The 25617-nt window shown below is 43.8% G+C and overlaps 2 protein-coding genes across 4 annotated transcripts; one reads left to right on the top strand and one right to left on the bottom strand.

Annotated features, from left to right (window-relative positions):
• Positions 1–867: 867 nt before the first annotated feature.
• NDUFB2 (NADH:ubiquinone oxidoreductase subunit B2) lies at positions 868–4648 on the bottom strand. Its single transcript, XM_032783185.2, has 3 exons — positions 4418–4648; positions 2263–2358; positions 868–960 (listed from the first exon to the last, which is right to left on the bottom strand). The coding sequence occupies exons 1-2, from the start codon at positions 4646–4648 to the stop codon at positions 2287–2289; spliced, it is 303 nt and encodes a 100-aa protein (XP_032639076.1). The 3' UTR covers positions 868–960; positions 2263–2286.
• Positions 4649–4912: 264 nt separating this feature from the next.
• LOC116826445 (uncharacterized) lies at positions 4913–25373 on the top strand. 3 transcript variants are annotated; one of them, XM_032783181.2, is made up of 12 exons: positions 4913–5205; positions 6900–7126; positions 8977–9342; positions 10499–10590; positions 10799–10973; positions 13772–14000; positions 14635–15203; positions 16943–17105; positions 18104–18297; positions 20978–21141; positions 22792–23041; positions 23400–25373. In XM_032783181.2, exons 2-12 carry the CDS (start codon positions 6923–6925, stop codon positions 23622–23624), a joined length of 2631 nt encoding a protein of 876 aa, XP_032639072.1. In that variant the 5' UTR covers positions 4913–5205; positions 6900–6922; the 3' UTR covers positions 23625–25373. The 3 variants fall into 3 exon arrangements, with proteins under 3 accessions (XP_032639072.1, XP_032639073.1, XP_074925115.1); XM_075069014.1 differs by lacking the exon at positions 4913–5205 and adding an exon at positions 6246–6324; XM_032783182.2 differs by lacking the exon at positions 6900–7126.
• The last annotated feature ends 244 nt before the right edge of the window (positions 25374–25617 follow it).

The following is a 25617-nucleotide window of genomic DNA, read 5'->3' as shown; positions in this document are numbered from 1 at the left end:
AGAGCAGATATTTGTACTTTCTTTAAGAAAGTTGGATTAGGATTTCCCACACTGCCTTTGAGGAAAGTAAAAATCAAGGATTCAGAACACATCAGCTAGCTTTTACATATGCACTTATTCATCAATAGATCTCAAAGTGCTTTACTGTCTAATGTATTTATCCTCACACCACCACTCAGGGGTAGCGAAGTATTAACATGTTAAAGCTAGGGCAATGAGGCTAAATGATTTGATCAAGGTCACACTGGAAGACTAGTGAAGCAGGAAATTGAACCTTGGTCTCACACTTCCTAGGCTAGTGCCCAATTTGAGTTTAGACATACACTTCGTAGTCTGAGGGGTAGCAGTATCCCCTCCTGCCTGCAGAAAGCTATGAGCTTGCTTTGCATTTTTCTACAGTTGTCAGATTTTTAAAATAGGAAGAACTTTCCACATTACGTGGGCTATTTTAAGATATCATTAGATGCAATTTTTAGGTTAGGCATTAATGTTACTATTGACATTTAAGAGGCTGTACTTCAATTCCCCCCCCCCCCCCCGCCACACACATTTTGTATAAGTAATGCTAACAGCTTTGTCCTCCCCTACATGAAGCCACTTGCTGAACATGGATTTGTCTGGCATTACACTTGCTGCTGAATACTATTCAGCACATCTTCAGCTGCCACCACAGCTCATTAGTGTAGCAGAGACCAATTCAAAGTAAAGTTGTGAAGCAACTGCATGAGCATGTTTGGCAGGAGAGTGGGACGTATATAGAAGAGAACTTTTTCAATTGCCCTTTCCTCTCCTCATACAGAGATGATTATTTTGCAAAAAGTTTCTATAGAACAGTGATGTAGTCAACAAAAAACTTAAAGCACAAGCTTGTAACTTGAGTTTTTATTTACAATGTGGATTTGCTGAAACAGTTATACAACAGCCAAAGCTTCAACTTCTTCAGAGATCCCACCACCGGACCTGCAAGTGGTAGATGGGAAGAACACTGAGAAACTTGGGTTGTCAGAGTCCCTCCCATATCAGTACAAGCATATGCCAATAAAACCCAAACCATCTACTTAAGCCTTTTTTGGCAGGAACTTGTTTTCCCATGATGATGTTTTAGTGCAAAACACACCTATGTTAACATCTGCAATGGTTTTTAAAGACCTTTTTAAATGCAATAGTTTGAATTCCCACCGCAAATGGAACAAGTGTGTCTTTTAACCAGTCTTAGATGGAAACAAGGGCTTGACAGCAAATACTTTAATCTTTTTGACATTTGGGAAGGGAGGGAAGAGAATTCCTTTAACTGGAGAGCTTCAAATGGGGGGAGGGGTGTATGAGAAGAAATAAATCAAAGTCTCCATTACACTTTTAGAAGTTATAGTAACATCCTTCTAAGATCACTAGTCCTTAGCATTAGTAGAGACAACAGAAGGTAGTTGCTGGGCGAGCATAGTACCTCCTACTAGCTTTTCCAACTCAAGTGCCCACTCAAAGATTTAACATGTCAGTTTACATCCCAGACAAATCCTAAAAAGGAATACAACTAAACTTTGAAGCACAAGCCTGTTAGGCCCCCAAGACTAGTTTTAATCCTATGTGCATTTAGTATTACGAATGGGATCTAGAGCCTTTCAACTCTCCTGATGCCATGACTTATTGTATTCACTGAAGTATTCAGTTATAGAGATGGAGAATTTGAGGCAAAAAAACTTTTATAAAAAATACCATGGTGAACAGTGGCAGAAGATACAAGATTTATCCCACTACATGAAGTAGATTAAGGCTGTCACAAAACTACTAAATGACTTAGTAGCAGGATAGGTGAAAATACTCCTTTGGCTGGGAATGTGAAGTGTTACTTCTGTCCGGTAAAGTAGCATGTCCTCAAAACTAGATAAGGATAGTCAAAGGATTCTAAGCTCATGTAAGTCCCCGACAATAGGGGACAATGCAAACAGCTATGAAAAACTACCCTATTCTGTGAATCAGTACATTAAAAGAGGAAAGCAAAAGGCTCCTGAAGTCTGCTAGTAAATCTTACTGGCAAATATCCCTCTTCATGTTTAGGAATACACTGAGCATGACAAATAGGACACTACAAACACCTAAGGATGGACTCATCTTGAACTCTATATCAACTGTGCTATGGGAGAATCCTGTTCAGTGTTCACTGTACATCTATGTCAATTCACAGAGGTCAGAGGTTGGACATTAAGACAAGCATAGCTCATTCTAAAGACCATCTGAAAAAGGGAAAGTTTCAAGAGAACCTACGCATTGACAGCTCCAGCTACCAATCTATTCTTCATCAGGAGGAATCCCCAATTCCTCATCTGTCCATTTCGAAGGATCTGGGTAAGGAAAGTGACCCTTGTAGCAGAGGAAAAACATTAGTTAGTTAATATTTTGTTTTCTACTGAGGGTCATAACCTCAAGTGGGATCACTCCAATATAGGGGGTCTTGGCAATCCTGAGTGTATAGATGACACTTTCATTAAATGGCATCCACTGCACAATGTGACCTCTCACACACAAGTGCAAGGTCATGTAGGATGCTATTTTGCTCTACAAGATGGTGTTCCCTCTCCAATGTGACCTCTCACACACAGCGTGTGCAGATCTTGAAAAGTAAAATCCATATGGCGTGACCTTACATGTACGCTGCATGGAAGAGGCTATTTCAGGAGCAAAGCACAAGAAGCGATACATGAGAAAATGGGATCATGCAGGGAAAGTGTTTGGGAACTTCTGATATACTACCACAAGAAGAGATCCTGAACACTTGGTTAGTAACTATAGTGGATGCTAGAGGCATGTTCTTTCTACAAATGCAACAAATTTGGGTGCTATAACATCTCCCCCTGCACTGGGTGGTTTTGAGTAGCAAAGGCATTGGATTGAATGGTACTTAGGCACCTAAATCCCAGTTTTGGCTCCACTGTGATCCACAAAACTGCTGTCAAACCCTGTGATCACCTAAACTTGCTTGTCACCTAAGTTTTTGGGTAAAAGTTCCCTCAACATCTATGTTTATGCCTCTGTGCAGGTGCATTGCTGTCTCCCTTTAGGAGTCTGGACACCTAATCCCCACAGCAATTTGCAAACCAGAGTTAAGACAGTCATTTGGCCACTTAAGTCACATGCAGAGCCCAATCTAGTAGGCATGCCTAGAGGACGCTAAATTCCAGAGGGAGGATGACCTAAAGGTGGTGGTGCACTCCTCCACTTTTAAAGTATAGGTTACAGCAGTTGCTTAGGATGTGGGAGACCCAGGTTCAATTCCCCCATCCCCCGTACAGGGGAAAAGGATTTGAACAGGGGTCACCCACCTCTCAGGAGAGTGCTTGAACCATTTGAGTTCAAGGATATTCTGATGTGGGACTCTCTCTATGTCTCCTGCTGAAGCTTTACCACTGTGGATAAATGACAAAGTGACTGGAGCAGGAAGTTCTCTTGCCCTATTCCCCAACACTGCTCTGCTTTAGGTACCTTCCTCTCAGGCAACTAGCCCCTCTCCCTCCAGGACTAGAGTGAGACTCTTTCAGCTCCTGGCCCACAGCCCTCTTACAAGGGCCAGCTGTGGCTGCCTCTCCAATCAGCTTAGCTGTTTCCTTTAATCCCTGTTCTTCAGGAGTCGGGCAGCTGCCCTACTACACACACACACACACACAAAATAAATAAAACCTGTTCCATACTTTTCTCACCCATACACAATGACCTCCCAAGTTCACATCCAGGCTCCTTCCCAACTATTTACATCTCCCTCTGCTCCTCCATTACCCCTACCTTCTCACTGCTTCTGAGGGGTGCAGAAAATACAGTTCTGTATTGTAGTTTAAATGAATTATTACTCAAGAGTTCTGTACTAATATGCCTAGTAAGGAATCTATTTGTCTGTATTGTTAGACATACTTGCTGACAAGCGTTTTGGAATAAGTGACCAAAAATAATTGAAACTGGTGGGATTATATTGTGTTATTTTGACAAATAAAATATGCAGAATTTTAAAATATTGTGCACAGAATTTTAACTTTTTTTGGCACAAAATTCACCCAGGAGTATTATACCCACAAGAAACAGCTTAATCACTTAAGCCCCTTGACTCCAGAAGAGGGGTTCCCATACATGAATCACTAGGCAGAGACAGAAGCCTCCCTGCAGCAAGACCAAACACAGTCCCCCTGAGAAAGAGGTGGAACTTAATATACCATCCCCCTCCTAGTTTAGAATTTCCCATTAGTTAACTCACACAACTCACCCCCTTGCATGGTTACTTTTGCAGCCAGGTGCCGCTCGCCCCCACTCATTGTACTGGCGGCGGAGATGCTTAACTTGGGCTTTGGGCAGCACAGGCGGTTCCTATGATTGTCCAGGCACTGCAGCCTGCTCGCTCACGGACCCTCCCCCCGCCGGGCCCAGCCCCGCTCACCAGCACCGCGTCCGGGTTGTGCCAGAAGTGCCACAGGATCCAGAACCACATGAAGCCGCTGAGGATCTCGCCATGGATCACCTGCCGGCGAGTCAGCGCCGGGAACTGCCGGTAGTGGGGCTTGATGTACACCCCGCCGCCCGCGCGCTGGAGCCCGGCCGCTCCCCTCACGTCTCTGGCGCGGAGGATCCGGACCAGGCCGCCTCCGGTACGGCCCAGAGCCCCCAGCATGACGCCACCTGCCGAGCCGCCCGCCCGTTCCCCAATGTCACCTTCCGGTATTGAGGGGGGAACGTGGCCTCCCAACAACAGCCGCTCTGATTGGCCTGCGCCCCAGCTGGGACATACCAACTGTAACCACGGAGGGAGGGAAGAGAGAGACACAGACAATCCTACCGCCTCGGCCTGCGGCGGGAACCTTTACCCGAAGTGGCGCCCTCCTGGTCCCAGTAATGCGGAGAAGCGCCACCCTTATGGTAACCAAATCATTGTTGCCCCCCCCCTTCCAGGAGTGCTCCCGGCCCAGGCGCTACCAAGTTCCGGGAGGGGGATTCGATGAGCTGAACTCCATCATTAAAGCGGGTAAACAGCGGGGAAAACATGGCAACTCCCCACAGTAATACATGGCCAGTCCTCCCGTAGGTGTGTGTGTTTCTTACCTTAGTCTGTATTAACGGATGTGCAGAAAAAGGCTCCCCCCAGCGCTGGAGATGGTTGCGTCCGCGGCGTCTAGTTACCAGGCAACGAGATCCTGACCCGCAGAGTCCGACAGGCGAGTGGAAGCCCGGGTAAGTGGGGGGAGGGGCATCCCCAGAGACCCCTGTTGGGCGGGGGGCGCACGCACGCACCGCACACACCCTGTCCTTGCCCTGGGGGCCCAGAGGGAAACGCCTACACAGCGACACTGACCCCTGCCCTGTGGGGTAGGAGACCCACACATATACCTGCCCTGCCCTGGGGTAGGGGGAAGAGATCCCCCCCCACATACCTGCCCTGCCCTGCCCTGCCCTGGAGCGGGGGGAAGAGATCCCCCCCCACATACCTGCCCTGCCCTGGGATAGGGGGAAGAGATTTCCTCCCCCATACCTACCCTGCCCTGCCCTGCCCTGCCCTGCCCTGGAGCAGGGGGAAGAGATTCCCCCGCGCACACACATACCTGCCCTGCCCTGGGGTGGGGGGAAGAGATTCTGCCCCCCCCCACACATACCTGCCCTGCCCTAGGGTGGGGGGAAGAGATTCTTCCACACACACACTCATACCTGCCCTGGGGTGAGGGGAAGAGACCACAGACACACACCAGTCCTGCTCGGTGGATGGAAGGGGACAGAACCCAGAGTGCTCCACTCTTAGGATCTCACAAATATAAATACATCGGGGTCCATGCTGTTGAGGGAGTCGAAAGCAGGGCTGGGCAGTGATGACCACCACCTTCCAGCAAGAAAAGGCTCAGAGGGTGATAGGGAATTTTAGGGGAGAAAGTACCAAGCAGAGCCGGCTCCAGGCGCCACCGGAGGAAGCACACGCTTGGGAGTGGCACATGCTAAGGGATGGCATTCCCTCTATTCTTGGGGCGGCACAGTCCGAGCGGCTGGCAAAAATAGTAGAGCCGGCCCTGGTACCAAGTGTAGGCATGGAGGAGAAGGTTGGATTGCCAGCCCCAAATATTCACAAATCATTACTGAGGCCCCCCACATTCATGAGATTGAGTTAAAAATCAAGAGATTTAAAGAAAAATAATACATTTTGGGTAATTTTTACTTTCTTTCTGGTTTTTGAATCTTTAGATCACACTCAGGTGATATTTTCAAACCTGAAGGCTTGAAACTTAGTTTTATTTTTTAAATGAAAGCTGAGAGACTCCTGTAAGCACATGATCCCAGAAACTGGAACTTTAAGAAGAACACCAGGTAGTGTGAAACTCATGATAAAATCGTGAGAGTTGGCAACAACTCTGCAATTAACAAAGTATTAAAATGCTGGAAACCAGCAGATCTTTCCCTAAACTGAGTTCCCTGTTGGTTCTATTTGCCCATGCTGCTAAACTAGTGATAGCACCAATGGGAATTGTTTTTAAGAGGCTTTATCTGCATGAGAGCGGGATAAGTTAACTGTAATGTCCCTGAGTTAATGGGAAGTGACATTGCATCCACACACAAATTGATGCTATAGTTGATGTCTGCTGGCCAACAGTCTGTGAAAATTACTCCCTACAGGTTCTAAGGGTGATGCTGTAGTTGGTGCAAGCTCATTTATCTGAGTGCCTACATCCTGCTACTGGGATCAGATGCTGTAGCGTAGACAAAGCTTTGGGTGTGTGTTTTTAAAGCAGTTGGAGAACTATGGGAACGTAAACACGCTGAATGGAATATGACTGCTAATTTAGCAGAGGTGTTGGGAATAGATTGGATTCACCTTGTACCACAAACCCTTTGTAAAGTCAGTTTTAAGAAGCTTTCTATAAATGGTCTGTTTGTTTTGGCAGCTGGTTGTCTTCGTGCTTTGGGCATGTCGGTGCTTTCTCATCCCCGCTGTGCCACCTTACCTTTGTTTGGTGATCTCCAAGACCAGAATGTCACCTTTGTGGTCAGTATGTTGGAAGGCATGTCCTCCAAGCAGGATTTTCTGAAAGAGCATCTCATAAAGACTCTCTTCTTGATGGCCAACAGTCCAACAGAGTCCACATTCAACATCATAAGCTTTGCCAGCAAGGTAATGCCAATACAGCCATTGCTGGGCAAAGGGTTAAGGTTTTATAAGAAAGGTGACATCAATGGAAACAATGCTTATCATTGTTGCTGTGTTTGAATTATAGTAATTAACTAGTGTAATCTCTGCCAGGTGAGGTGGTTGTAACAAGTTAGTTGTCCCCAGTGGGGTGAAATAAGTATAATAAAATAGGATTGGAAAATGTCTAGCAGATTACCCAGTCCTTCTTCCTGCCAGCATAGGAATATTCCTTATAATATAATTTCTTGTGTTTTGAGTACTTGGTTCCACAGCTGGCCTGGGTATATCCTGCTTCTGTTTAAGAGCTGACAGTTGTGGCAGTGTCAAATAAAGGAATTCTAACATCAAGTGTGATGGTTGGTCCATGCATTTTTGTGGTAATACTCCAAAATCTGGAAGAGCATTCTCATGCAGTAGCAATATTGGCCTCTGAGCTCTGGGAACAAATGGAAAGGGATGGGATTTGCTAGTAGATGCCTTGGGATCTATCATGCATGCTTCCTTACACTTGCTTCCTTATTGCCTGGTCCTCCTCATCCCTTTTGCACTTTGTCCATCCATGTGGTCCTCTTCTAGAATAGTGAAAGATGATTTTCCTGCTGCCCTATCAACATATCTTCCATTAGTTGAGGAAGCATGGAACTCATCTCTCTGACATCTTCTCTTGAATGTCTCACCAACAATTTAAGCTTAATATAGCCAAAACTGAACTTCTGACCTCTCTTCCCACTATCTGTCACTATTGTTAACAGTACCATCCTTCCTCTTCATTCCAGCCCCATAATGTGATATTATCTTTGACTCTTCCTTCTCTCTAGCCCAGCACATCCAGGACATGTCCAAAACTTGCTGTTTTTCCCTTCATAACTTCACTAAGATTTGGTCTTTTCTTTCTGTCCATGACTGAAATAACTCTAGAACAGAGGGAGTTAGAGTAATCTAGCATATTGACTAAAATCAGTCAGCTCACAGTTACCATACTGAGTTATACAGATGGTACACAGAAAAACATGAGGCAGAGTTAGACAGCAATGAATTTGGGCTTTGGAATCTGTGATTACACAGAGAGTCTCATAAGACTGACATTTCCTTTTCATTTTTAACCAGGGAAATTTCTGGCTTTCTACCACAGTCCTTGATGAGTGATAAATTCATTTTTTCTCCTTCCATCTTCCTCCAAAGAAATCCTCTACAACCCTGTTGAGAGCCTCAAAACTCCCCTCACCCTTAAAGACCCTAGAATGGCATCCCAGTTTCTTCTCCAGAAAGTTTAGAGCCCATCAGATCTTAACTGACTAGAGCAATTGTTTTCAGGGCTGACTCTAGCAATTTCACTGCCCCAAGCACGGCAGCACACCGCGGGGGGCGCTTTGCTGCTCACTGGTCCTGTGGCTCCGGTGAACCTCCCGCAGGCTTCCCTGCGGGGGGTCCAGTGGTCCCGTGGCTCCGGTGGACCTCCCACAGGCATGCCTGCGGATGCTCCACCGGAGCTGCAGGACCAGCGGACCCTCCGCAGGCTCGCCTGCAGGAGGTTCACCGGAGCCGCCTGCCACCCTCCCGGCAACTGGCAGAGCTCTCCCCGCGGCGTGCCGCCCCAAGCACGCGCCGGCCCTGATTGTATTGCAAGATGTGAGAAACTCCCTTCTCCACCCCAGAGGATGAGCAGGCTGAGAATCAAGTCCCGGATCTCACATATGTCAGACCATTTACCAAAATATCAACTAGCTAACCCGTTTCTCAGTTTTATCAATTTTTTAAAAAAATCAGTGTTATAAAATATTTGCTTAATAGATGTTTAGTGTGTTTGGTTAAATATTTTGGCTTTTGTACAGGTGGTAAAATGGTGCAATAGTTTGGTCAAATGTTCGCTCAGTAACATCATTGAAGCAACCGCCTGGATTAGAGCTCTGCAGTGTGGGAATGGTGCAGATCCTGTGCGTGCTTTGGCTATGGCATTTGAAGATCCCACCTGCCAGGTGGCATACTTGGTCACTGATGCACTCTCTGAGAGTGCTTCAGAGGAAATCTGTAGCCTTCTCGCAGAGACTGGAGAGGAACGCCCAGTGCACATTGTGTACTTGGTAGAAAAGCCAGGTGACTTTGAAAGCAGCACACAAAAAGAAATGGAGAAAGTAGCCAGACAATCTGGAGGATCCTTTCAGGTGATCACCGTGCACCCTTCTGGAGCTTCAGAAGAAGTAAGTCATTAACAGCAGTTTTAGATTAAATGAATTTTTGGTAATTCCAGTCCACATAAACAAAATTTCACAAAACCAGAGCTAAGGCAGAGGAAGTTTTTTCTCTAGGAAGGTGGCCACTACATGTTTTGTCTGGCTACTTGCAAACAGAGCTGCCTGTGAATAAAAAAGGAAATAAATTCAGAATCTCTGTTAAAGACTGTCAGAAATTTCAAGATTGCACACACACACACAGTTGTTCTAATGAGTACTCTCTCCCTCTCTGTAGAGCTCACAACTTTAGATTCATACTTGGGAGTGTAGTGCATGCAGTATGCTCTACCTCAGGGAGAAGGGATCATCTCATAGTACTCTTGAACAACAATACCGGAGACCAGTGTTAGAGTTTAAATTGAGATATACATAGGTGCAAACCCACTGACTTCACCAGACCTGAATTTGGCCTCTGAAGTGGTGCAGATAGGCTTTCAAATGAATTGATTCCAGCTTTTGAAAGGAGAGACTGTGGTGTTGGGGAAGGAAATGAAGATCCTGAGGAAGCCCTTGCAGAGAAAGTATACCTTACTCCTGCCAATTCATTTCACATTTACCATGCCAACTGTTTGTGCACAGTGATGGCTACAGTAGGTCCAAATATCTTTTTAGACATCCCATGGCTATTTGGATCACCATCAGCAGGTAATGTTGAATATTATCCTTCTAAAAAAATAGCAGTACTGTTAAGCAGTGCATTTAGTAAGCAAAATATTAATAACGCTTTTAGTATTTGTCTAGAATAGGTTTTCACAGTTTTTTTCACAGTGTGAGTCACATCTTAATAAAAGGATTATGCAGGGCACTTGGACACTGACTAAAGAAACAGACGATGATTTAGCTACCATATGTTCACAGCTTTGGTTTATTTTGTATTTATATTCTAGTCTCTTAATGTTCCTCTTTTTAAACCTTTAGATTGCTTGAAATGGGAGAAATCAACTATAGCACACTTATAAGAGCTCATATACTACATTGAGGGGTGTGGTTAAGAACCAAGGGTAGATAGCTGAATTTTGCTTGAGTGTTAATTGAAGCTTTAAATATAAAACAACTGGTTTAAGGATTTATGGCTTCTTTCAGAAATTAGTTTAATTTTCTGCTTCTCTTCCCTGTTTTCCAGGTAAACTCAGGGTGCAATTCAAGCATCCACTGTTGCTATGCTATCAGTAAATATCCCTTTTGTTCACTCCCGATGGGTATTCCCAAAGCACAGTAAGTTCAAAATGTGGAGCATGGGACTGCCAGAACTATTAGAGAAGTAGCTCAGTTTGATAACCCAATGATGGAAACAACTGGGAAACCACCCCAGTTTTGGGTGGATTTTCTTTGGCTTTAATTTTCATAAATTGCAGAAATCTGCATGATCTATTGTGAGAATCTTCATCCCTTCCTAGAACATACCACTATCCTGTTTCCACAGCTTTCCTGTGTGCATCTGTGCAAATTCCCCTAGTATACCTCTGACAACCTTGACAAAGGGAGATTTAATGGACTGGTCACCAGAGGCTCTCCATTTGCTGAGGGGGGCCCGAGTCCTGGCTCGGAGAGAGACTGATGGATATTATTATCTGGGCCACATTGCCCAAGAGGTGAAGGTAAATCTTTAATATAAATGATGGTTGTAAGTGATTCCTCCTGGGGTCACATGTGATGTTTCTCCCTATTCCTCACCTTGGGCTTCGCTAGGGTGAGTCTCCTTTAGCTATCCCATCTCTCTCTCTCTCTTGCTGGATGGGTATCAAGCTGTCCTGCAATGGCTCACAATCGTGGGAATCAACCTCAGGGCAGACTGTTAGGAAACAGAGCACAAATCCCAAACTGGTTGTAAGTTCTATATGTAGATGTCACTAATCAATTATCAAGTGTAAACTCCTCAGGCAGACAGTCCCCTTGAGTACTCTGCTGTGTTTCGCCACCCAGGTAAGCTTACTTTTATGATCAATGGTCCATTACACCAAAGATCACAACAACAGTCAGGTTTCGCTCAGTCCCAGCCACTTACCCTTGGTCAGTTGCACTTTAGATCTCACACCAAAGACAACACTTGCAGCCAATCCTATAACAAATTATCTAAAGATTTATTATATAGGAAAAGGAAACGAGTTATTTACAAGGTTGAAGCAGGTAAGCATATATACACACAAATGAGTTCCAATCTTAAGTTTTAAAAACTAATAGAAGCTTCCATAATAAGCAAGTTCTATATGTTCTTTAGGGAATAACCCAGGCTAGCACTGAGGATCTTTTGCTTATGCTTAGTAATCCTTGCCACTCAGAGTCCAAGCAATATAAAGATACTGTTCCTCTCTGTTATGGCATTTTATTTGCTTCGCCTTCATTTGTTTTGAGCTGAAAACTCAGCTGATGAAAGGAAATCACTTGCATGACTGCTTTTCACAAGGGGAGGAGAGCAATCAACAAACTCTTTTGTCCTCTCTGATGTTTCACAATAGTTCACCTGGACCTTTCTTTTGAGACAGGACATAACATCTTCTGCTGGAGATCAGCATTTTTACACTAATTAATGTCTCCTGTCTGGTGACTTACATAGTCACAGAGACTTATAATACAGATGCTTAAATATTACCTTACAATATGGGATACAGATGTTAGAAGTGAGTTTAATACATGCAGCAGCTTACAAGCATTCAATAAAGTCTAAGCACATTTTTATAATTCTAACGCCTGTTTACACACAGGTGAGCCAGAACAGTTCCAGCAATGTATTTTTCAGTGTTCTGCTGAGGCTTGAGGTCCTTGGCATGAGCTGGTATCTGGGTTTTCCTAATCATGTTGTTTTTTGCTTTTCAATGACTCTTAGCTGTTTACAGCAAGGGGCCCTACAATCAGAAGGACACACATTTTTGGTGAATGCCACAAGTTGTCACTCAGAGCCAGTCACAGCCAGCAAGTCCTTTATATCACCTTCACCCAGCTCCACCCAAGCCGGCAGGAAAGTCTAGCGGCTAAACAACGCTTGCCAAAAAACTGAACAAACTAAAAAGGCCCCTCTCCCGGATCCCTTCCTCTACAGGCATCTCTGCTGGGATGGGTTTTTTCAACTCCCCTCTCTCTCAGTGGTGGCCTCTGTTGTTCCCTGGGTCTCTGTTTGCAGCAGGACTCCTGCCATGGGGTGGCCTGGCTCCCAAGACTTTCCCTTCTGGGGGAATATGCTGCAAGGGCCAGAATAAGCCATTACAGTGCTCTCTGTTCAGAGGGCATGGCTTTTGTATAACAAGTGGACAAAGATGATTTTGTTATGGAGCCGACTTCTGTAGTTATCAACTAAAGACAGGTTTTCTGAAGAAGGGAATGCTTACTGAAGAATTTAATTGGTATGAATTCTTTTTGGTTTTTAAGATGACATAATCTCAGGCCTCCTTGGCTTTCTTCTCACTGGAAATGTACAATCAGCAACCTTTTATGGTCAACTGAGTATTTCATAGTCATACAAGGAAAAGCTGGGTATAGAACCAGGGTCTGAGCTAAGGATCACTTAAATTAAACAAATGTGACTATCGCAAAGCGTTGATATCATTCAAATGTGCAGTCACTCCCTGTATGAAATCCCCAGTACAGTTAATATAAGTCATTGTTTTGTGAGGGGAAAAGGAAGATGCTATCAAAGCCCTTCAGAGATTATTTTATCTGGGCCAGTGGAAATCAAACATTTTGCAAGACGATGTGTCTGAGTTCAGGATGAGGATACTAGGGGGCAGGCTGGCTGAAATAGCTGCTCTGTATCACCATTGTTAACTCTGTGACCTACCCTAATAGTGGAAAAGACCATGCCCTCTGTCATTTAATCAGCAGGGAAACAGACTTTTGGGGAAAACAGGAGAAAAGGATCTTGGCTTCTTGGCACTTGTAGAATTTAACATTGAGCTTTCCCAACAATTTGCCACTTGTGGAGCGGAGGAATTACCTGAATTACTCCCCACTCCTATGGTGGATGCTCAAATTAAAGCAGTAAAAATTATGGCATGGGGAGCATCTTACCATTTTATTTTTCCCTTTATTACTGTGTAACTGACCAGGCAGCAAAAAGCAGTCTGTCTTGGCTACCCTTTTTCCATTGACTGGGTGATAGAGGTCTTCCTTAGCATGGCAGTTGTGCTGCTCATCCCCAGTGAACACATTACTTGCAAGATCCAAGAGTGAAGGAAGGGGAGGGCTTTACCTGGCAATCTGCTATGGTCTTCAAGCTCTTTAAAGACTGGCTTGGACAGAACAGAGTAAAAAAATGAGTGTTCTAGGTTCAATGGATTCTCTGACCATGTGCTATTTCTTGGAATTTCTGCCAGTTCCCTTTCCCTAATGTTAGCAGCCCTTAGCCCCTGTGTTTGGCCATTTGTGGGACTCACCTTGCATACTGCATGGTTTAATCCTGCAGGGCTCCAGGGAACGTTTTTTAATCGAGTTTGAGAGAAGTCGGTTGCTGAAAGGCAAGGTACAGTTTCGCATGCAAGAAACACCCCTCTATGACATTATCCACTATGAAGATGCCAGGCGACAGCCATTAGCTCCAGGAGACAGAGTCTTGGCACCATGGGAGGCTAAAGGTGAACGATATGGCCCAGGCACTGTACTAAAAGCTGCAGAGAGCAGTGAAGCACAGTTAGGTACAGTACATTTTTTCATATTGTTATTTATATTGGAGTAGCACCTTGAAGTGTGCTAGACACTGTACAGAGAGGAAAGCAGTGTCTGCCGCAAGGAACATACAATCTGTAATTTGCTTTCCCTCTTCCTCTTTTCTTTCCTTCTCTTTTCCTTTCAGTGCTGCTAAGTAACCTTTTCCTGTTCAGTGCCAGAATCTAGTGTTGCTCCATGAATCAAGCTGAAGGGCTGCTTTGTGAATGGGGACTTTGAAAGCATTTAATCTGTTGTGGAGCCAGGTGATACCACTTCTAATATAAAGAGGAAAAAAAGTTCTGGGGCCTCTTAGGTACCCAGATGATTTAGGCTACTCTCCAGATGTATATTGGGTGAAATTCTGGCCTCAGTGGAGTCAGTGGGATTTTTGTATTGACTTCATGAAGACAGGATTTTACCCATTTGTCTTCTCAGTAAGTTTGAAAGAGATGAGTGTGAATCCTAAATATATAAAGCAAAAGCACTTTTAAATGGTTACAAAATCTTTCCCTGCTTTCTAGAGTACAAGACCTTGTTTCATTTCCAGGTCTCCAAGAGGTCAATCAGGCATGTATCTGGCATGCTTCTAAAGTGCTGTTTGTCATTTATTTCTATTTGTAGCCAGTGAAAACAGCGGAGTGCTGGTGAATTTCTGGAATGGGCAGACTAAGAAGGTGTCCTCTGACTTAGCTCTACGGATCCCTCTGCCCCTGAGTGAGCGCATCATCCTGGAACTTCAGATGCCATTAGTAGCCAGGCAAATGTTGGTGGACTCAAGCTCAGACTATCCCTACATTGTGACACCTGGTTACAGAGCTTCAGGGCATTGCAGACAGGATGACTTAGATCCAGTTTGCTGGCAGGGTTCCACCCAGATTCAGTCATGTCCTAACTGCAGCTCTGGATGTTCCTCACTTTGCCATTGCTGCCTTGAAGTCTGGGTACCCATCAGGCCCACAGTGAACAGAGCACAACCAGAAGATGTCCTGATCCCAGGAACAAGCCTGACCAAAGAAGAGCTGAGCAGAAAGATAGAAGAGCAGCTGTCTAAAGGAAGAGTCCCCATTTCAGAAAGGGTCTCCAAAGAGGAAGATAAAAAGGAAAAAAAGAAGCGACTAAAGAAAGAAAATGTCCCTAAAGATTTAGGATCTTGTGTGGAGATGGGAAACAAGGTTACCAAACCCAAGAAGGTAGAGAGTGCTTCACACTGACTATGATATTACAATATCCTTTGCTATAGCTGCAGTAATATCCCGTGATTCTGTTTTCTGTGGCAAAAAATTATTAGAAATACTGGACTAGATTATCATGTATACCTGAGCTTTGCCAAGGATGGGTAAATCCTAGATGTCTTTCTACCACCTTTCTGAGCCTTTGATCCAGGGAGTACCTGGGGTCTCATTCATTCTCTGGCACTGGCTGGAATAGACTCCATCTGTTCAGGATCACTGGAGCACAACACAATCTAACCACACCTCATCCTGCCTTGGCATGCCCCCTTTACAGTGTGGGTACGGGCAGGAGAGGGTGTCACTAAGATGGTTTTGTACCACTCAGTACAGAAGGAATCCCTATTCACCCTATTAAGGCAGCTCCGTCCATGACACAAAGGAGATAGGACTAAGACTGAGGATCTGGCCTATATGGTTCCACACTCAAGTATTTTTTGGCATGTTTATTGTTTCATGGACATGTTGACTATTGGTTCCAAAGTAACTTGTATGTTTCACTCAACATTTGATTTGCTTGGTTATTGTTGTTCTGCACTAATATATGAAATAATACAGTGTTAAATGCACATACAAAGATAACATTTATTGCATCAGATGTCTGTACAATTAATTAGCAGCATATCTAACTGGCCAGGTGTAAATCATGGTAATTGCTTGTACAAATATAGGCATTTTTGTGCAGACTAATGAGTCTCTTTGGCTTTAACAAATTTGATTCCCCAAAGATTTTTAAACCAAAGATCAGAATAAAGATTTTTTTTTAATACACAAGCACTTTGTAATACTTAACAGTTTTCAGAATTCAAGGTTTTTATTTTATTTGCTTTGTTTGTAGTTTAAATGACTCCTTGGGCTGAGTATTAGAGGCAGATCGTCAATTAGTATAAATTGTCAGAGCTCCATTCATAGATTAATATATTTTAAGTCCAGAAGGGACCATTATGATCATCTAGTTGAACTTCCTTCATAAAACAAGCCAGAGAAACTCACTCAGTAACTTGAAATCACTGGAGTTACGACAATTTATACAACTGAGGATCTCTCCCCTGAGATTTTGCAATTTAATCATGAATGTATTTCTTTCTTTTCTGTTTAATTTGGTGCTCATGGGAGAGCAGGCTATCAGCTAGAATAAGGTCTAGTTCATGCAGGTACTGTGGAAGCTTCTTCATATGGCTCTCCAGAGAACCACAATTCTGATTTACCTCACCTCCTTTTAGTGCGTGTCTGCCAGTGCACCTTATTCCTGGCCTGCTGCTCCAATTTTGGGTCCCTTTAATGCAGAAACATTGTCAGTTGTGGGGTAGCTTTTAGCTGCAGACAAACCTAAGAAATGGGCAGAAACTCCTATGCTTAAAGGCTTCAGTTATTCCTTGAATAAAGAAACCAGTTTTATTTTCCTTCTGAAACCCCAAATTTCAAGAAGAAGTTTGGATTGTTTGTGTCCATGTCAAAATGACAATAAAGTTAGTCATCACTGTGTCAGCAATGACAGCTCGCCCTCTCCAAGCAACATTTCCCTACAGCTGAAGGCTCGTCAGTCATTCAAGTAGTATCAGCCAGGGTTAGTTTACACTAGCGTTGGGATTAGTGCAGTAATGGCAAAATCATACAGTAGCTTATTTTGCAAATTCATGTTACTGACATATTCTACTCCCCAGTGGTTCAGCATTTTGATAGTTTCCTGTTGTTTCCAGAGCCCTCAGAAGGAGATGACTTCAGCACGTTTGAAGGGAGGTGCTCGTGCCGTGGTTGATATTGCTGTCCACCCAGACACCTGCCTAATGGAGCCAATGCACGACAAAGAAGACAGCAGACACAACGGGGCTGATCCTGAGTCTCTTCTGAAGAACAAACCTGGTATTGATACTGTATCAACTAGCTGTTTCATGCAAGCCTAGGATATGCCATACCAGATGAGAGCATTGGTTCTTCCTGTCTGATCTCTTGTCATTCCTGACGCCTTAAAGGAAGATGAAAAAACACCATAATGCATCTGGTCAATCGTGCTCTGGTATGTTTAGGTACTAGTGGTTGTGGACTATGGTGATTTACTTATCTTCCTCTGAAACATGAACAGTTCCTTTTGGGCTCCCTGAAGTAAGATCTTTGATTGCCCCTGTCTTAGCATGCACTACAAATTTTATTAGTCCTAAAGCTGTCCTACCCTTTTTAAAATCTATCTGTAGTATTTGACTGGACTGCCTGTGGCAAAGGATTTCACAAGTCACTGTGGAGAAGTACATGCTCTATGTTCTGCTCTTTAATTGCACTTTAATTTAAGAGATTACTGCTCTTTAATTGCACTGTGTAACCCCTTGTTCTGGTATTGTAAAAAAGGTTCATAGTCCAAAACATCTTTTAATTAAGTCCCCTTTAATCAATGCCTTCCTCACGTAAGAGAGATCTGTGAGATGTGCAGGCAACTGGGAGTGGATTTCAAAGGCCAAAAGCCTTCTCCAGCTGCACCACCTATTTAGTGCCATTGTTCCATTCCCTGTCCTGCCTCCTACGAGGAGAGGCTGAAGCTGGTATAGCAGAGGTGCACATTTCCTCACAGCTAGCATTCCTTACAGTAACTCCTACTGAGAGTGGCTCAGTAGATGTGAGCACAGTCAACGCTTCATCCCAGTTACTGGGTAAAAACTCCTCGTCTATGTTGGCAAGATTCTTTTTGAAAGTGGTGACTGTCCTGTGGTCACTAAAAAGCTCTCACTTCCTTGGGGCGAAATGTTAGTACTTAGTGGTAATAGAAAGGTCTTGCTTGAATGCGTTTGACATTAACACATTTTTCTTTCTATCTGTTCACCATTTTATCAGATGTCCATCACTTGTTATATCTCTAATTTGTCTGAAAGCTCTTTTTCAGTCCAGCATGATGGAAGCTCCAGCCCAACATCCCCCAAGGAATCCTCCCGTGAAAGCACATACTTTCAGCACTTCCAGGCTCCAAGCTATGTTTGACCGAGTGGATCAATCACTGAAGAAAGACCGCTTGACCATTGAATCAGTTCTGCATATACAGAGACCTCACAGCGCTCCGAGTACACAGGTTAAGAGCACACAACATTTTCTAGGAAGAATAAAGCAAACATTTGTTATTGCTGACCCAATGCCTGGTCAAAAGCCTATTTAAATCAGTTGAATAGATTCATGATTGGCTTGTGCACAAAGTTCTTTTTGTCAATTTCCTGAACGGTTATTTTCATAAGGGCCTAATTAGAAGTAAGGAAGTCTGATCTCTGATTGGCTAAATGTCAGGAGAATGAGTTGACTACTGGACACTGGCTCAAATTCTCCAGTGCAGCCAACTCCCATTATCCTTGGCCATCTCTGTGCCAACATAAATTAGACAGCCTGAGGGCTGCTCTAATTAATGTTGATTGTCAAGAGGACAGGGATACCTGGCCAAAACCTAGTCACACTCTTTGCTGGCAGCTGAAGGTATACGTACCTCTACCCTATTGTGACGGAATCCTCCAATGGTGTAATCCTCTGGGGCACACTATGCTGTTTTAAGGGTTGCATTATGTGGAGAGTGTGGTGCAAAGCAGCTGTACCACAACACACAATCTGGCCCAATTTGTTCCTGGCCATTAGGTTGACAGGATTTATTGACATGGCATAGTATAAAGCAACTAGCATGGCCTCATTTTTGTCTATTTTATGGTGACATGTACTGCAATAGAAGATACATACACCCATACAAACATCAAACCCCCATCAATGCATGATGTCATTGTCCAGGAACAGGACATTAATACTTAGCCCTTCTGTGGAGCTTTTCATCTTCATATACTCACTAATCCTCTCAATCATCCTTGCAATATATAAAAGAATAATTCTTCTTTTGCAGATAAGGAAACCAAGGAACAGAACAGTTAAGTGACTAGCCCAAGGCCATAGGGGGAGTCCATATGAAAGCTGGGATGAAAATTGAGGGTGTCTTAGGCCTAGTCTACACTGGATCAGTGTAAGACATGTCGACTTCAGCTATGCTATTACCATAGCTGAAGTTGTGTATCTTATTTTGACTTACCTCCCGTCCTCACTGCACGGGATTGATGGCTGCGGCTCCCCTGTCAACTCTGCTACTGCCTCTCACTCTGGTGGAGTTCCGGAGTCGATGGGAGCATGTTTAGGGATCAATTTACTGCATCTCATCTAGACGTGATAAATCGATCCCCAATAGATCAATCGCTACCTGCCAATCCAGCGGGTAATGTGGACGTACTCTTAGTCCTCAATACTGTATTCTAGCCACTAGATCAGTCGTTCTTAACCAGAGGCACGTGTACTCCTGGGGATACGCAGAAGTCTTCCAGGGGGTACATTAACTCCTCTAAATATTTGCCTAGATTTACAACAGGCTACATAAAACGCACTAGCAAAGTCGGTACCAACTAAAATTTCATACAGACAATGACTTGTTTATATTGCCCTCTATACTATACGCTGAAATGTAAGTACAATATTTATATTCCAATTGATTTATTTTATAATTAAATGGTAAAAATGAGAAAGTAAGCACTTTGTCAGTAATAGTGTGCTTTGTATGTCTGATTTTGCAAGCAAGTAATTTTTAAGTGAGGTGAAATGTGGGGGTACACAAGACAAATTAGACTCCTGAAAGGTTGAGAGCCACTGCACTAGATCACACCACTGTTTCATCTTCCATTTATAAAGCACTTTTTTAAATTTTTTGAAGTTTCACTTTATTTGTTTAAAATCTTTCCAGCTGTAACACATTAAGCACAAACTACTTACAGGGCCTAGGTTTTACACATGCCACACAGCAAAGAATAGGAAAACACTCGAAAGATTTAGCAAAGATACCTACAGCTTCAGACACTGACTTTTTAATTAAAAAACAGGAGAAACCTTCTAGGGACAATCAGGAAAATAGGGAAGACAATTGCAGTCTAAAGTTCCTAAAGCAAAGGAACTATAGCTTATTGTTATTTGAATTCAAACTTGTATCTGAAGCTTCAGGCACGCTTGTGTTAGGAATACAGTGCATATTCAGGAGACAAAGTAAACACTGCACAATGTGATAAGAACTCAGTGGATGCTTCATTGCTCAGGCTCTTCATCCCTAAGGACATACTTTTACAAACTGCAAATAAGAAACACTCTCCAGCACTAAAATACAGCCGCCACTTACGTGAAACATGACAACTGCTCAACCCTGGATAGCAACATTATACCCCAGGAAGTCACAAATATAAGAGCTGTTCAAAACTACAGGGAGCAATTTCCATTGCCATAGGTAGGCAGAATGTAGTTATCCCTGCTGGAATTTCTCAGCACACATAGGTTAATACCCCAAACTCTTGTAAAATCCGATGTGGGATTTTTAATAACCACAAGTGGTCAGAACCTCTGTTCTAATCCAAAAGTTGCTGTCACAACAACATAGGGCAGATCCATGTATTGGATCAGTAGTGACTAAGCTGGAACGGTGCTGCCTACTGAATTGTGAATACCATTTCTTGAAGTGCCTGGATTTTCCTTCACCCCGCTAGTTATAGACCATGCTGTAGAGCTCCTGAAATCTGCTAGTGTCAGACCCATCATGCTCACAGCTAGGAAATGATGCTGTGACAATAATCAATAACTGTTGCTCTCAGAGCTCAGGAATGACGTTGGAAAACTAAGCCTTACTGATTATACAGGACTTCAGTTTACATTAGGAATAAACATTTACTGATATTAAGGACTTTTTCTTTCAGAAATCAGTCACCAAAGGTGCAACTCAAGAGAGCCTGAGAAAGATGAACTTCAGCACAGCCAGGATTGAGCACAGAAGGCAGCAAGAGGAGCTGAGGCAGCAGAAGAGGGAACAACAGCAAGAGGCAGAAGGCCTCAAACGCCAGTTGATGCACGACAGCAGGCGGTAAAGGTGTGGGGTGCAGGTGGGAGGTCAGAGCGGGGAGGAAAGATTTCAATAACTCCCGAGAGTTGTCCATCTCTTCATAAGTACTGAGTATTCTGTAGTGCATGCTTCCTGAGCTAGTGCTTTGGTACTATTTATCTTAAATGTTTATACAGTGTTTCCCCACCCTAGTGTCTGAATGCTGGTCACAGTTGTCCATTTAGAGCCTAAGACTTGGAGGGGCTGAGCACCCTTAACTCCCATCCACTTCCAAGAGAAGGGAAAGCACTTATCACCTTGCAGGATTGGGCCCTTAAATAGTACAGTTGGTTTAGTTACGATTATAAAATGTACTCCTTCTCCAGCTGCTGGGGAGGGCAGTTTACCCTCTTCTTCCTGCAGTTTGATTAACTGATGAATTTCTAATGGTGACTCATGAAATCAGAGACATCTTTTAGTATGATAACATTCTTACCGGTATATTTTGTTATGAGGCAGAGAGGTCAAAATTATGCCTAGTTGAGGAATCTGCTTTGGTAACTTGCCTGTGAGGGCAACACCTAATTGCACACAATAGAGCAGGATCACAGTTGTCCTCATCTTTGAGCTTGCCTACACGAGGAGTTATTCCTAATTAACTCCCTGTGTGGATGCTCTCATTCTGGAATAAGAGTTCCTTTTTCTAAATTAGCATAATCCACTTTGGAAGTTGATTATGCTAATTCAGAATAAGGCAATCTTATTCTCGAACAACAGCATCTACAGAGGAAGGCTATGTCTACACTACCCGCCGTATCGGCGGGTTACAGTCGATTGCTTGGGGATCGATATATCGCGTCTCATCTAGACGCGATATATCGATCCCTGAGCGCGCTTATATCGATTCCGGAACTCCACCAACCCCAACGGAGTTGCGGATTCGACAGGGGGAGCCGCGGACATTGATCCCGCGCGGTGAGGACGGTTGATTAATCCGATCTTAGATATTCGACTTCAGCTACGTTATTCACGTAGCTGAAGTTGCGTATCTAAGATCGATTTTCCCCTGTAGTGTAGACCAGCCCGGAGTTAATCAGGAATAATATTCTACTTTGAATTCACACCCTACGTTAATTCAAATGGATTTTCCTGTGTAGAAGCCCCGTCTTGATCTGATCTCAGCATATGCTGGTGAAGAAAGAAGAGCGTATGCCGGGACCTGCAGAGTCAGGCTGCATCTCTATTAAAGATTAAGAGTCCTGGGCTATATTGTAGACTGTAAATGTGGGCTGCATTTGGCAACAAATTGCAGTTTAGCTCCCCCTGTTCTAACAGTACATAGCAAAACGGGGCACAATAAAACAAGAAGTGAAGAAATACATGGTGGCTTGAAAACGCAAGATGAACAGAGGGATGCAGAATCTAATACCCAGCGATGGTTGCAAACTTTAGACAACAAAATTTCATGTTTTTACTATTTTCCCACCATCTGTAGTAATTAGTTGAGCAGGAATTTGGCCAGGAAACGGGTTAACCTCCTTAACATTGCAAAAAGTGGGATTGTATCTTCAACGTCCAAAAATTGTCTGGAATTCTGGTTTACATCCTATTTATTGACACTTCTGCGGATGACCTTTTCCCTTTTTCTTTTGGTTTCTGACAAGCTTTCTGGAAATTCTGTTTTGGAAACAGACAGAGGTCTCTTCAGAGGACACTGCAAAGCTTGGAGAAGCAGCTGGAGTACGATAACATGGCCTGCCAGCACATGGCAAAGCTCCAGACTGCCAGGGCAGAGAGGAGCAGAAAGGAGTCTTTCTTGCAGGAAGAGGAGAAGAGAAAGGAGAGTCAAAGGCTGCAGTTCTTAAAGGGACAGCGCTTGCAGAGAGAGGAGTTGCAGGCAGAATACAACCAGAGGAACTATGACCAAGACAAAAAGAGGCAGGTAAGGGTTATTTCACTAATGCTTTTCTTGGACTCTTCCTTCCCCTGCACTGGCACCAACACACTGTCTAAAATAGTGACATTATTTTGAGATACAAATATGAAATGTGACTTTAACATGTGCAAACTGATGAAAAAAGAAGAGACCGAGATCTCCATATCTCTAAGGACTATTTCAAAATGCTGCATGCCAGCCTTCTGCAGCAGGAGTCCATGTAGAGAATTGTTTAGAAGGTGCTGACTGTGGCAAATTCACGACTACCCCATTCCCAACTTCCACCAGAAACAGGCACTGGATGAGACTGAGCCTGAGAGCTGGTTGTAGGACTTCAAACATCCCTTCATTTCCTTTCCTGTAGGATATGCTGAGGAGCAGAATGCAGTGCCGGCAGGAGACCTTAGAACGAGAAATCCAGGAGCAGGACACCCAGCAGAGGAAGCGTGAAGATGCCAAATGGAGAGCATTCCAAAATCGGGACCATTTCCAACAGAAGCTGGAAAAGGAGTGCCAAAAACATCACCACCTCCAGCAGTACCTCAGAGAGCAGAAACTTTTGATGCTCCGGGCCTCTCTGCTGTCATAAAAAGACTGCTGCTCAGGCAAGCACGCCTCTGGGCATTGTAAATCTATTACGTATGAGTCCGTGTGCTGGGGCCTAGGAAATGGTGCTATTGAAACAAGCAGAATTATTATTATTAGAGATATTTGATATCTCCCCTTCATCACAGCTAGAGGGCCTTTTCAGGTATCTGTCGCTTACAGGCCTTTCTTTCTGGACAGTCTAACCCAGCTATCCAATGTAAAGACACCCAGCCAGCTGTCTAGCTTCCTTGTGCCTTATGTGCTACATGTGTAGTAGTCTAGCAGATGGATGCAGCCCAGGTCAGGGCTAGGGATGATAATGCACAGCAAACGAGAGAGGAATTTGCAGTGTGATTTGCCAGCACAAAAAAACAGTGCAAAGTTGAGCTTCAGACACAGGCATCCCAAGGAGCAGGAAGGTGAGAGGCCCTGCCTGTGGGACTCCAATGAGAGCATCCCTGCGATACTGCATTCAGTACTGAGCCCCTCAGTGAAAGGAAGATGGTGATGAACTGGAGGGAGTGAAGTACCATAACGATTAGAGTCAAAATAAAAATACTGTATAGCTTGGCCAAGGGAGAGGAACATCAGGCTGTAAACACCAAGAAAGGAGAATAATTATTTAGGCTTCTACAAGAGGTATACTTAGGAGTAGGGACACAAAAATAAGAAATATTTGAATGTCAAGAAAAGCCTCCTGAAAGCACAATCTGTTAAACTGTGGATTAAACTTTCCCATAGGAATTGTGGAAGCCCCATCCCTGTAGCCATTTTATAGTAGCCTAGGCACAGCCAAAGGAAGTCTATTATTGTGAACAATTCAGCAATGGCAGGGGGGTGAACCAAGTGACTAGGTGTGACACTCTGTACCTCAAAGTAGCACCCTGGAGCCCCCATATTCACTACTGTGATATGATTAGGATGTGTTTCGTACCGAGTATGCCATGGGAGGTATCATTTTAAAAGTCTTAATCTGTTGAACATTAATCTCCTGTTGGATTGTGTGTTATCGTTATATGTGAAGTTATTAAGTATTGCTATATGTTCTGAGGTTGGGCACACACAACTAGCCTTTCAGTTACAACAAAGGAGAAGCTATCAATAGCCAGACAGCAATAATAGCTCATCAACACACAATTCACTGTCCCAGAGACTTCTCGGAGAAGGCACGTACGCCATAGGAGAGGACTAATCCACATACAGCAAAGATCTTTCTAGCAAGCTGGAAGAAAGCATAAAGGAGAGGCTGTGACATCATCATCACTTGGCCTTTCTTCCCCCCCCCCCCAACTCAACACCTGGAAGAACAGCTGGTGGACAAAGACTTTGAACTGGGGAAGTTTGCTCCCAGGTTTGAAAGTAATCCGAGCCTCTGTAATCATAGAATATCAAAGTTGGAAGGGTCTTCAGGAGGTCATCTAGTCCAACCCCCTTCTCAAAGCAGGACCAATCCCCAGACAGATTTTTGCTCCAGATCCCTAAATGGCCCCCTCAAGGACTGAATTTACAACCCTGGATTCAGCAGGCCAATGCTCAAACTGCTGAGTTATCCCTTCCTGCAGGGTGTGGAACTGCAACCTGCTTGGACCACTTGTCAGGGTGAGAAAAGCTGTTTGATTCAACTCTTGCTCAGACTAAAAGTTTAGGATTTTGAATGTGTGTTTGCTTTTTATTTTCTCTGACCTTTATGCATATCACTTATAATCTATCTTTCTGTAGTTAATAAATCTGTTTTATATTTTACCTAAAACTGTGTTTTGGTGCACATGCTTGGGAAATCTTAGCTCAGATTACCAAGGCTGGTATGTGTTCACTTTCCTATGAAGAAGGGGCAAACTAAATAATGAACTTACACTGGTCAGGCTTCTGACCAGTGCAAAATGGTACGATTCTGGAGTGTAAGACTGGGGAACTAGGGGGACTGGCTTCAGTCTCTCTAGTGATGGTTCCTGAGTGGTTGGGAGCTCATTCTTAAAATAAACCTTTAGACAAGT

This window comes from Chelonoidis abingdonii, chromosome 1 (genome assembly GCF_003597395.2).
Source record: "Chelonoidis abingdonii isolate Lonesome George chromosome 1, CheloAbing_2.0, whole genome shotgun sequence".
Lineage (NCBI taxonomy): Eukaryota > Metazoa > Chordata > Testudines > Testudinidae > Chelonoidis > Chelonoidis abingdonii.
This window is presented reverse-complemented; position numbering and strand designations above follow the sequence as displayed.

Excerpts from the sequence above, each read along its gene's own strand:
- LOC116826445 (XM_075069014.1), top strand. The coding sequence starts at position 6,288 with ATGATCCCAGAAACTGGAACTTTAAGAAGAACACCAG. Across the intron at positions 9,343-10,498 it reads CTTCTGGAGCTTCAGAAGAA|GTAAACTCAGGGTGCAATTC; the intron begins GTAAGTCATTAA and ends CCTGTTTTCCAG. Across the intron at positions 14,001-14,634 it reads GAGCAGTGAAGCACAGTTAG|CCAGTGAAAACAGCGGAGTG; the intron begins GTACAGTACATT and ends TTCTATTTGTAG.
- NDUFB2 (XM_032783185.2), bottom strand. The coding sequence starts at position 4,648 with ATGCTGGGGGCTCTGGGCCGTACCGGAGGCGGCCTGGTCCGGATCCTC. Across the intron at positions 2,359-4,417 it reads ACAACCCGGACGCGGTGCTG|GGTCACTTTCCTTACCCAGA; the intron begins GTGAGCGGGGCT and ends CTCTGCTACAAG.